This window comes from Oryza sativa, chromosome 1 (assembly GCF_034140825.1).
Source record: "Oryza sativa Japonica Group chromosome 1, ASM3414082v1".
In the NCBI taxonomy this organism is placed as follows: domain Eukaryota; kingdom Viridiplantae; phylum Streptophyta; class Magnoliopsida; order Poales; family Poaceae; genus Oryza; species Oryza sativa.
In genome coordinates this window covers 35714461-35727305 of record NC_089035.1, presented here as the reverse complement: position 1 = coordinate 35727305, position 12845 = coordinate 35714461, and the positions used below count along the sequence as shown (strand labels likewise).

General features: G+C 42.8%; 1 protein-coding gene and 1 long non-coding RNA gene across 5 annotated transcripts; both read left to right on the top strand.

Moving 5' to 3' along the window:
- The first annotated feature begins 1721 nt into the window (after window positions 1–1721).
- LOC4327615 (probable serine/threonine-protein kinase PBL1) lies at window positions 1722–6237 on the top strand. Of its 2 annotated transcripts, none has more exons than XM_015766601.3 (5): window positions 1722–2004; window positions 3098–3748; window positions 4574–4831; window positions 4967–5086; window positions 5346–6237. In XM_015766601.3, exons 2-5 carry the CDS (start codon window positions 3116–3118, stop codon window positions 5961–5963), a joined length of 1629 nt encoding a protein of 542 aa, XP_015622087.1. In that variant the 5' UTR covers window positions 1722–2004; window positions 3098–3115; the 3' UTR covers window positions 5964–6237. The 2 variants fall into 2 exon arrangements, with proteins under 2 accessions (XP_015622087.1, XP_015622088.1); XM_015766602.3 differs by having other exon boundaries at window positions 3095–3748.
- Window positions 6238–9227: 2990 nt separating this feature from the next.
- Window positions 9228–12619, top strand: LOC136353775 (uncharacterized). 3 transcript variants are annotated; one of them, XR_010737194.1, is made up of 4 exons: window positions 9228–9421; window positions 9530–9725; window positions 11896–11985; window positions 12190–12580. It is a non-coding gene; the product is annotated as an uncharacterized lncRNA (long non-coding RNA). The 3 variants fall into 3 exon arrangements; XR_010737195.1 differs by lacking the exon at window positions 11896–11985 and having other exon boundaries at window positions 12190–12619; XR_010737198.1 differs by lacking the exons at window positions 11896–11985; window positions 12190–12580 and adding an exon at window positions 10092–10262.
- Window positions 12620–12845: the final 226 nt, after the last annotated feature.

The window sequence follows — 12845 nt, the reverse complement described above, 5'->3', positions numbered from 1 at the left end:
ATCCAAACTTTGAATCTAAACACAGCCTATGTTTGGACTCCCAGGAAGCCAATCCATAAGGGCAAGCTGCAGAATTGTCATCTGCTAGTCGTCTGAATCTCTTTCAGTCTCAGTTGTTCTTTTCATCTAAGCAGTCTACCTCTACGGTTAGTTGTCATAATTTAGCAATGCAGTATGTACTACTAGTGCAGAACTAACCACTAGACAGCTTGTCAAGCTCAATAATTGTCCCTGAAGCTCACTCTTAATCAAACTGCAGCGTCAAATGTCGGACTGGCGATCTCGCATCGATGATTCAAAGACTCAGAACATTGAACATAGGAATCACCGATCTTTGAATAAACTCTTTCATGTTCTTGCCATGTAGCACCAGTATTTTCCCTATATTTTAGTATGGCAATGGCCAGGTCATTCTGGAGCTATTTCTAGATGAAAGAGCTGTGTGCTCCAAGGAAAATTTCTTGTTCAATTCAACAATGAGCAAAAAGCCAACACAGTGACTTCAAAACAAGAGATGCCACATCCTTTTCGCAGATGGCGAATTAATCTCTTGCGTTCCATCGTCAATACTTCAAACTTTCTTACTCTCTTCTTCGATTAGAACAAGAATTAAAAACACTGAACCGCAGACGGCAAGGCAAATAAACTATGATCCTTCATTGATGTTTTCGTTTCGTCCGGGATCTTCAGACGGCAGGATAGCGAATAAGCAAGCAGTGGCAACTTGTCAAACATTCGAAGCCATCGCGGTCGCATTTTATTCGATCTTTCTCCCTCTGAAAAGCAAAACAAGAATGGTAGCGAGAGAGAAAAACAACTGGAGAACGATATGCCCTTTTATCATGTTAGAATTTTGCACACGCAGTTCGTCATCCTTCTTTTCCTGTCAAGTTGTATTGGTGAACAACCTCGACCACGCATGCATCAAATCAATATGAGCATCAGACCATAATCACTCGAATTGCCTTCCAGTTTCCCAATTACACTTTTGCTTATAGTGATGATCAAAGCTGTAGAACCCAGGCTACATGGTTAAAGTTGATTTCTTCCCAATGGACGCTTCCACAAAACTCTTCGTGCTTAACTTTGAACAGAATAATTTTGTGGGCGAGAAAGGGTTACACAATAAACATTTTTAAAAGAAAAACCATAACCAGTGGCTATAATTAACCGTACAAGCAATGTGTTACCCCTATCAACACACAGTTGCGTCATCTTGACACACGCACTATTCAGAAGAAAAAGGAAAACCTGAAACCTGTTTCTGAAAATACTGGAGCACTGCAGCTGAATGTTCATGAGCAAACCACCTTTGTCGGCTTGTGAAGGCAAAAAAAAAAAAAACACCATTTGATTTTCACCGCTTTAGAAAATCACCCTGTGATGGGTGGTACCATTACCAACACACTCTCATGTGCATCCTGCCCCACCCTCCCATTACCCTACCTTTGCAAACGCATCGTTAGAGCAAGTTTATTAGTATAGCCAACTGTCGACTTCAAATTAACTATAGTTAATTTTAGAGCCAATTCATATAATAAGTTACCTATAAACATATACTATATAATTAATATATTGGCTCGAAAGCTAGCTTATACTAGCCTGCTATTGTACCTGCTCCTAAAAGTAGTTAATTACTGCTAATTACATGGATTAGTTGGGTAAAAGCGGGGTTAGCGGGGGGCGGAATATAAAAATGCCGCCTGCCTCGGAGCCCCTCCACCGGCTTTGACCAGTGCCGCGCCCTCTCCTCTCTGTCGCCTCGCCACCACCATAGCTAATCCTCCTCCTCCGTTTATTTTACTTTTCTCCCCTCTTCGCCTCTCCTCGCTGCTGTTATATCCGCTTTCCTCTCCTCCTCCTCCTATCCCCCCTCTCCTCCTGCTCCTCGGCCTCCTCCCCTAGATGCCAGCCGCGGCCTGACCCTCACCGCTGGGGAGCCCCCCTCCCATTCTTCGCTTCCCCCGCGGTTGCGCTCCCGGAGCGGCGTTCCAGCGGCCACAGGTGCGGTCTCTTTGCTTCCCCTCTGCTGCTGTTGTTGTGTGCGGTTTGCTTGGTTATAGGTGGATTTTTTGGGGTTATTTCATGGGTGGTTACTGATGTTTTTTTTTCCGTTGCTGCCTGGATCTTTCTCATTTGGATTATCATCTGCTGCTTTCCCAAAGCGCGCTGCTGTTTTTTTTTGTTTTTTTAAATATTTTTGTTTGTGTTTGCGCTCTTGCATTTATAAATTTTCGCCGAATGGCAGGCTAGGACTTTGGATATAAGGTCGGGGGTTTGAAAACCCTCGAATTTCATAATTTCCCCCACCACCGTTTCAGAAGTTCGTTTGGATTCTGTGAATGCTCACAATGCTGTATATTAGTAAGAGGTGAGATAATGCCGTGAAGGTTTTGGGAATTCTGCTTTCACGGCCATGGAAGCTGCAACCGCGGGTTCATTTATGATCGCGGAGCGGTGAAAATTTCCAGTAAATGTTTTGGGGGTGGTGCAGTGCTTGGTTGTTGGGGTCAATGACTTAGCTGCAATAGATTGCTTATTTAAGTTGGACTTTTGACCCGGAATTGTTAATTTGGTTTGGTTTGGTGAGAATTCGACTACTAGATTCCGTCTCTGGATATGGAAGTAGTTGCAGACGCGCGCAATTTCTGTGAAGTTGCATTGGAAACCAAACTAAATGGAGTGGTGTGTTTGAACGTCCATTGTTGCGTCTGCGGACCAATGCATCACACCACCTGGCTCCTATAAGCCTTCGTCTCAGCTTGTCTCTTGATAGATCAGTGAACTGATTGTGGGAATGAGGCAGTTTTAGTAGTTTAGCTGTCTCTTCTTCTCCAGTAATGGTTTGGAAGTTCAGAATACATTGAGAGGTGTTGTACTTAAGGAGAGATATCATAGTTATTTTTTTTTTTTTTTTTTTTTTTGCTGATGCAAGGTTCGACGCCTTTTGCACCTTCTGTTGTACTGCATTTAGCTTTAGCAGATGCAATACATGACAACTTTTTATTGTTGCCGACGACTAACTGCTATATTGTGATGGGGCAGCTACTTTTGTGCTATGTGCTAACTCAGGATCCTATTTGAAATTCTGTAGCAGCTTTCCCTCATTGTACACATGATGGGTTGCTTCACTGTCCTGAGATCCAAGAAGAAGAAGCCTCTTGCTCTCACCAAGAAATCGGTTGATGCAAGGGAAAGCACGTCCTCAAGACTCCCAGAGCCAGAAGCGCATGTGCCATCGTTACAATCTGCTCCTCCTAGTTTTAGGAACAAGGCTAAAATCCACCAATCGGAAAAGAAAGCTTCTTACAGCAGAGCGCGCGTGCTGTCTGCTCCTTCCAGCCTAATTGTGGTTGATCAGGATGGTCTTCCATATGCCGAATTCGATGATCAAGATGACTCCAGGGGCAAGGGAGGTTCTATAAAGGGCCACCGTTTCTCTAATCCACTGCCCCTTCCTCTCCCATCACCAGAAGGAAAATCATTGAGGAACTTTGGCAGCTTCAAAGCCATCAATGCAAGTGGACCACTCGATGCTTCAGGCCCTCTGCCACTTCCTCCAAAGAAGTGTGATGGGCTTAAGAATTTCTCCTATGAGGAACTTTCATCAGCTTGCCAATGGTTTTCTGGTGACCAGTGTGTTTCCGAAAGTTTGACATCAACATCATACAAGGCGTCCTTTAGGGATGATTTTACCGACCCAAAGACCATTGAAGCAATAGTATCTCGGTTGCTCTCCTCCACTCAGGTACTGTTCTCCGTAATATTGAATTATGTGTTTCATCTTCTTTGTTTTCCCCTGGAAGGAAGTTGTATTGGATGTAAAGCGGTAGCTTTGCCATTTTGCTTTGTTGGTCAGCTTGTCAAACAGATGGTTGGCATGTTATGGCTTACTTTTATTTCTCTCTTGCTAGTGAGTAGTGACTTGGCAAAATGCTTGTACACTGTAAGGATTATACTCTTTTAGGGCTTTAACCATTTTGCAGCATTTCTTCTATTAAGAAGCTGACCTTAGGCTAGAGGCACGGACTGGTTTTGTAGGCATGTGATCTATGCTCTTAATGTTACAGCTATGCTGTCTCCAGCAGAAATAACTCTTTCTATTTTTGTGAATGCAAACCAGGACCACACCATTGGTGGGGTTAGGTAACATGCTCTGGACTTTGAAGGCAGACCATGTGTTTGATCTTCTTTCTTCACTTTACTCCTAGATGCTTTCTCCACTCCTTCCTAATCATATCCAGTGACTAGCGAGATTTTCTTTTGACGTTTGTTTGATACTTTGATATATGATATCTCATGCTTTCCACTTTATGTGGTTTATTGGCATGGTTCTGATCTTCCCTCACTTGTATTCAGTATTGAAGGAATCTAAAAAATCACTGTAGTGTTATTGTGTAGTTCTGGGAATTCAGTGGTTCACTAGACTTTGTATTGTGTGTGTGTGTCTAAATCTGATACCCCCTTTGGTGTTACCTAATGTTGCAGCACCGTTTATTGGACCATCCTGATCTATTATTTACAATTTAACTGGTTATGGTACTGATGCAACACACATTTTATTAATATGCAGAGTTTGAAAGAGTTTAAAACACAAGTGAATACCTTGGCATCACTTCAGCATCCCAACTTATGTAAACTAATCGGCTTTCACGCAAGAGAAGAATCTAATGAAAGGATGTTGGTCTATGAGCGACTCCATCATGGCAGCTTAGATAAACTACTCTTTGGAAGATCGGATGGTCGTTTCATGGACTGGTCAGCACGTTTGAAGGTTGCTCTTGGTGCTGCTAGAGGCCTGGCTTTCCTACATGATGAAGGGCCTTTTCAGGTTACTGCTTCTAAACTTTTTCTTTTTGACATTACCAATAAGTGAATATTTATTTTACCTAGTTATATAGTACATTGGTTGATGGTTTTTGACCTTGTGGTTTAAACTCTTATTCATATGTTATTTTTTTTACAGGCCATGTACAATGACTTCTCAACCTCAAACATCCAAATTGACAAAGATTTCACTGCAAAGCTATCAGGATATGGATGTGTTGGATTCAATACCGAGGAGGAAATATCAAATGCATCTGTGGTAAGTTATGTTTTGAAAATATTTTAGAAGATATAGTTATCAGAGCCCAACTCATTTGCCTGATCTCTTTCTGTAAATTCAAGTAGTGTGTTTTGGCATGGTTAATACTCTGTTCGTTTGTATGGATTCTGTGTTGCACGCCATTGATATTATTTAGTCCCAAACATCCTAATATTTTGATGTGTTTTTACTTTACTTGTTTGCATTATATCCATAGTGGTCAATGCCATTGTTTACCGTGGATGCTATTCTTTGTTAGGCTGCTGCAAACCTCTCAGTGGAAACCTTGGAGAAAGGTGTACTGACTCCCAAGAGCAACGTATGGTGCTTTGGAGTTGTCCTGCTGGAGCTAATAACAGGAAGGAAGAACCTTGATGTCCGTTCCTCAAAAGAAGAACGCAATATTGTCAAGTGGAGTAGGCCTTTCCTCACCGATGATAGTCGCCTATCGTTAATCATGGACTCCCGTATAAAAGGACGCTTCCCTACCAAGGCTGCTCGGATTGTAGCAGATATCATATTGAGATGCCTTAATAAAGATCCATCAGAGAGGCCTACCATGAGGGCCGTTGTGGAGTCCCTAGCAAGCGTCCAGGACATAAAGGTTCCATGTCGATATCCTTTGCAAGAGCCATCTGCTGCCCCAAGAAAGGTGATGTTAAAATCTACAAGTCTCAATGGCATCATTCATCACCATCCTGTCGTAACCTTCTCACCGTCACCTCCTTCGCGAAACCAACATTTGCTCTCGCCAAGGTCATCCACGTCTGCACTGCTTCCTCCAAGGACCAGCTGTGCTCTGGATGACCCTAGAGTAAGCTCTATCAAGAAATCGCCTTCCCCTATTTTACGGAGATCTGGTGTTGAGGGTTTTTGATTGTCCATATTTTTTTTTCTCTTCTCTTCACTTCGATTTGTTTGTTGTTTTTGCTAGCCTAGTGGTTTTAGTGTAATCTCATATATTGCAAGACAAATGGCCTTATGAACTCCCTTCAGTAGTACTAAGAAGGGAAGGGTGAACTGTAGATAGAACCAGGTTGTAGATACTTTTCGTTTTCTAATTGGATGGAAGCAGCGTGTTGAGTGCGCCTTGTAAACTCCATTATGCAATAATAAACGTGTGTCACTCAGTTCTTTTTTGGGGAGTCAAACATTTCAGCTATTTCGGTTGGGTGCCAACTGCCAAAGTGCCAAGTGGTGTTGTTGCTTGTCGGCACATAGATTGTCCAATGTTCTAATCCACGTGATGAGATCATGTCGCTGAAGTTGCAAGGATCCATTGATGTAATATTTGCTGCTGCCTGTGGCAGTTAGAGATGTTGAATGACTTTGAATCCCTGCCTGTGGAAAGTTCATCCCATCGTTGCAGTTGTTGACTGCGACCCAGCCTGCTTTTGCTTCTTTGACCAAAGTTTGTCGATCGCCGGTCAAACTTATCTCAAGCTTAATTAGAGTACGTAACAAACGTTTTATAAACATGTGTTTTCAATTGGAACGTCAGTGACGTCTAGTTATGATGATGTAATGGTTGGTGGCATGAAACTCTACTGCAACAGTGCAACAGCAAAAGAAAATTTTGTTGCATCATCATTTTGTACTCAGTTCACATCTGCAATCTGCTTTTTTTGTGTATGAGTTTATAGTACTGAAATTTCTTTCGGCGACTGGAATAGGACAATGATCTTCAGACAAGGGTAGTACTACTCTGAAGCATTGATGACAGCTCCAGGTATCGTTATGTTTCTTGAATCGTCAGAAGAATTGGTGCACCGGACACGGTTTACTTCAGTTTCTTGGTCGTCAGTCCTCGCCATGGTGCCCGGTGGCGGTGGGTAAGCTGCTCTCTTTGACCGGATCGCGAGCTAATCAGCTAACTGTAACTATCTGAATCTGATGTTACCGTGAGCGCGCGGTGGCCTAATCCAATGTACCGGCAGTGAATCATATGACTCGATTATTCAACCGAAATCTCGCACAGTTTGTTTTGTCCTTGGACACTGTCACTTTTTCCCTCTCTTTTTGCTCGCCATGGCTGTAAAGGTATCTATCTGGGCATGCCAAGGTCCCCGTCCTTAGATTGCCATGATTGGATCGGATGGATCCAGCCTAACCTGATCGGATATTATCGATCAGGAAGATCAGATCAGGTAATACGGATGATTAAGATTTTCTAACTTCTCTATGATAAAGTTACAAATGTTAAGTTAGAGAATTTGCTTCCGATCATGAAGAAAGCTACAGAAACTAAACACTGGTCACAAGCAACTATGCGACGCGGATTGTCACGTTGCGTCGTTGATCGATCAAAAATTAAAATTTCGGTCGTCACGGCAATTTAACATGTCTGCTGTTGACTCACAAATCACACGGCTAGTTACATGGCGTCAGGTAGTGGAGGTAGTAGTCAGGTAGTCGAGAAGCTGCATCCTCGGCGGCGGCGCCGGCGGGCACGGCGCGGCCGGCTCCTCGCCCCGGCGGCGCCCTCCGCCCCACGCGCCGCCGATGCCGAGCCAGCAGAGCAGCCGCTTCAACGCCTCCAGCAGCCAGGACCTCCGCGCCGGCGCACGTCCCGCTCCCGGTTTCTCCTCCTCCTTGGCACGTCGGCCGGCAGCGCCCGGCGGGGCTTCCTGCTTGTCCTGCGGCGCGACGACGGCGAGACGGGACGGGCTCGGCTCGGAGTAGCTCCGGCGCAGGACGGCCCGGTCGAGCTGGGCCTCGATGGCCAGCCGCTCGTACTCGTCGAGCAGCGTGCTGGGGCGGAACGCGCCGCCGCCGCCACCGTTCAGGTCGAGGCTGAGGCTGAGCCGCCCCAGCCTGGTGGCGCCGGCGTCTTCTTCCTCGACTATCTCCATGGCAATGCCGCCGCCGTCTAGCTGTCGCGCCGGCTCCATTGACATTGATCAGTAGTGTTAGGCAGTGGTGCTATAACGCCATTGTTGCCGTTCGAAAAGTTGCGAGTTGTGGGAGTTTGACGTGGATAGTGAGGCAAGCATCGCCGCGTCGACGAGCTTTATGAGTTTCGTTTATTGCACTCAAAACATTGTTCAGGTCTGGACCTGTCTCTTTTGTTGAACTTTCATAGTATATGTTGTATAAATCAATCTCTGCAGTATAAATTGAAGTTCACACGCTATTTCGCACACTGCTTGTTTGGCAACGCAGGGAAGAGGATTGGGAGTTTAGAATTGATGGTGAGATTAAAATAGGATTGGGAGTTTACACGAGGGAATTGATGGTGAGATTAAAATGAGAATTTGATTTTTAATCCCAGTATCTTGTTTGGTAGAGGTAGTGGAAATTGATAGAGAGTTTAGTTGGAGATTAGTTCATTAATGAAAATGAATGGCTGAGATTTGTTTAGGCAAAGTAAAGGAGGAATTCCGTCCCAATTACCACCACTACCCAGGTATTGAAAAGGAGGGAGTTCCTCCCTCAATTCTCTATCCCTATCCCACAAAAATTCTCATGTATCCCAACTAAACAAAACAATTAATAGATGGGACTCTACCAAGACCATGACGATGACATTGGGCTACATTACTAGTCCATGAGAAAGCCCATGTAAAGTAATGCATCCTTTCGGACCAAATTATGAAGTCCGGGCCTAACAAGTGTTACCCAAAGAAATTTCCCCAAACACAAAGAAATACGGCCCCATCGTTTCACATATGTGTGAATAAGCCAAACGGTATATTTACAAATAAAAAATAATTTGTGAATAAAACTTTTTATACATGTTCATGTTCTTAATGATCTAAAAGCAAAGTCTGAAAAATAAACCTCAATGAAAAAACCCCAAAACCAACTCCAAATTAAGAGTTGAAAATTCAAAATTTGTTTGATAAGTAAAAGCATAAACGAAAAGATGAGGCCAAATAATCCCAATCCAAATAACGCCGCCATCATCTAAACTTTGGGGCCTCATCTTTTCCCTTATGCTTATGCTTATACTTATCAGCTAAAATTTAAATTTTCAACTTTAAATTTAGAACTGATTTAATGGTTTTTTCATCGAAGTTTATTTTTCAGCCTTACTTTTAGATCACTAAGAACACATATACAAAATTTTATTCATAAATTATTTTTCGTTTGCAAATACGTCCTTTCATTTATTCCGGGGCTTTTCTCTCCCAATTTCCCCGCCGCCCGAATCGGCCGATCGGCAAGGAGTTGAGCGATTCTCTACGCCCCCAACGATTTTCTCTCCCCCAAATCGATGGCTTCTCGCAAGTCGCTACGACGATCGGCGCTGCTCCAACTCCCTTGCGGCTGCTTCGCGGAGACGAGGGTTGTGCTCGATGAGAAGACGGAGCACCTCCAGCTCCCTCCCACGAGGTTGGTCCGGATCACGTTTTTCGCAGTCTCGATTGGATTCGGCTTGTCTCTGTCACTAGGGTTTAAGGGAAGCTTTAGGGTTTTGATTTTTAGTTTCGATCTCTTCAGGAAACTGTATTCCGAAATACGGCGGAGGGCATGGGGAGGAGTGGAGGACACGGCTCTCCGCCGCCGTGGCGGCCGTCGTCCGCCTATGCAGCTGAGGCCTGAGGGAGATCCCCGGCTCTGACATATCGGTGCAGGTGCGCGACAAGCCGCGGGGAAGAGTTGTTCGCCTGATCGCCTACGGCTAACCAGAACGACGGTAATTGTTCGGAAAATCCTAATTGTCTATGCAATTGCTTAGTTTTGAGTCGAATTTGTTAAGGATTGTGATGCAGTCATAGTATCAGTTATCTGACTCTGTTACCAAAATTGCCCCGGTTTTTAATTTGTTTTTGCTATACATTTATCACACGCCTGATTTTTTTTTCTTTCATATATACTGATGCTGGCCACACTATGTATTGAAAAGAACAGTGGTCCAGAGGTTTATATTTTATAGGGAGCGACAAATATATTGACTGATAATCTGGATTTATGCTGGTAACGAATTGGTTTCATGAGTCTGGAAAGGTTTGTTTTGCTGTTGAGCTACAGTTGGATGAGCTTTTTTTTTCCTTCCGTGCAGAACTAGGTGCCATGATGAAAATTCGGTTTATGCCAACTTATTATCTAACATAGGCTTCAACACAGGACTAGAAGTTTGCAAGGCTGTAAGAAGGCATGCAAATTAGATCTTACTGAGTTTTTTTTTCCTGTCATTTATTCCCTTCTTGGAGTGATGATGAGAATTTTATCATGCCCATAAATCTACTCAAGCACCATCATTCCATCTATTTCCTCGGTGTCTTGTACTCTTGTTACACACAAGAGCTATACTGTGAGTTTAGCTTATGGAGGTGCATTGAAGTCAGACTTTGCCATCTGTGGTATCTGGTTTTTGAAAATCAAATGTAAGCTTGAATAAAATGATAGTACCATGGACAATAGGACCTGTGTTCGTAAAAAAAATGCACAATAGGATTTTGTCATATATTGGTGTTAGAGGGCTATATCTTTCAAACAGAACACGCAACCGAAATTCACTAGTTTGTTCAATTTGTTAATCCTTTTTTGTGGGTTTGGGCTTGGGCTGTGAAGCATGATCCGATTCCAATGTCTCTGATCACTGAATCCAATATATGCATCACACATCTTTGTTTTCGTCATGGTTTTGATGGGAAATGTGCAAGCCTGTTTCAGTTTTTAGAGAAGGGATGATGCGGTAGTCCAATATGCAGCTAGAGATGGGAGCTCATGACCATATCGATGGACTGCTAAGATGGCTTGGAGGGCATACCGGAACAGGACAATATGTGGTGATAACAGTGTGCTGATCATCAGACGTAACCTGCCCAGGGTTTTTTAGCAAATATTCTTTCTACATCGAACTGGCTATTACTACATTTCATTTTAGGTTGGCCAGTCCTACAATTCACTCCAGAATTCTGTACCTATGTCCAACAAGGTCTCTTGCGAAATCCTTTAACATTGATGGTATTATACCAGTCATTATAGCATTGAGCTCATTATTGTTATAGTTGGTGTTATATACATGTTCCCCGAGTCCTATGTGCTAGATAAGGCTTGAGTCTGCACATGATACTGTCACTTGAGACTTGAGAGGTGCCGCCCTGCTGGCCCTCCCACTCTATAGGTCACCACAGGTCCACATATTCCTTTTCCCTTTTTCTTCCTTTATGTCCTTTTCCCCTTTGCATGATTCCTCTCCTCTTGCTTTTGGCCTTTTTGTTCACTTAATGATATAAGCTTGTTAGCATGACAAAGATTTATGCGATGCCAAGGTTATTTTTACCTTCACCACCTTATGTCCTTGCTTTTTGCACAAGTCACAATTTTTTTTGATGCATTATATGTATGTACTCCTAATATTTTCTGAGAGAGACTTTCACACTTTTTGTCAAATTTTCTGTTTTCTGTTGAATATTTAAGAACTAAGAACTATTTATTGTCGCTGAGTTCTTTCGTGTACTATTTTGAAGTTTTCCTGTTTGCATTTTCCTAGCCATGCTGCCATTTGGAACACTGTATTAGGCATGATCATTGCGTGGGTCGGGGACAAACAACAACTGTACCGCAATAATATTTTGGGCATCAATTTCTCCAGGACGAGCTATATGCATAATGCATCTCTGTTGTTATATTTCCCATGGGCATTTTCGCATCGTCAGTGGTACTGTTGTTGTGTCATTTATGGACAACTTGAGCATGCAGAGAATTTGAGAGATGATTTGATTACGGGCATATGATCCCCTTTGTATTGCATATAGTGGGTAGTCTTCTTGTTGTTAGCATGTTCTTCTCCAGTTAAAGAAAAGTGAGTTGTACGGTTATCAATGCTCTACATGCTCATATGGTTGCCTGGCTTGTAGTTCCTGCATTGGCCTGCTTGGTGTTGATTCACGACAGCGAAAAATACTCCCTAGTCCCTACATTAGTTCTTCACAGTGTGACTTGGAAAGGTGATAGGATGTACTCCCTCCGTTTCATATTGTAAGACTTTCTAGCATTTCCCATATTCATATAGATGCTAATGAATCTAGACACATATATATACCTAGATTCATTAACATCTATATGAATGTGGGCAACGCTAGAAAGTCTTACATTGTGAAACGGAGGGAGTATCAAACATTTCAGACGTTTCTGTTACATGTTTTCTGCAGGACAAGTACGAGACCTCTTGGCAGAGGCTTGGTTAAAATTCTTGCTTTGCTGAAGGAAGAAGATGCCAATGGTCCAACCTGTGACTGTCACGATGACAAAACGCATTGCCAGGTGGACTTATACTGTGATTTGCTTTTATTCCTTATCTAATCATGGTAACATTGGCAGGAATGGATAATTTTTCTATCTAAGCTACCAGAAATCATTGTGTTCTACTTTTGTGTGTCATGTGGAGGAACTTTGGGGCAGGTAAACCATGTGACCAGAAAGGGAATTCAACACTTAGTTCTAGTGGTAGGAATGCAGTCATATGTTGATATTTGCCCTGGAACTGGAAGCAAAATCATAATTAAATATTTTCTGAGGAACATCAGATCTTTTTTTATTTAATTCATCCTGATTCCTTTTCTTTGCAGAACTGCCTTCAGATATATGCAATTATCCATATACTTTTTGTTTCTATTGCTTCTGCTCTCTTCTGCTTACTCTCTCTTATACTGTATAGAAACATATACTAGCTGAATTCCGCAACACAATACCTTTATTTTGTAGCAAAGCGCAACCTTTTCAGAGCTTTGCATAGCTGTGGTTGAATTCTTTGTGAAAAGAAAGCAAAAGATGATAACTGTTCCCTTTAGAAACACATTTCCTGAAA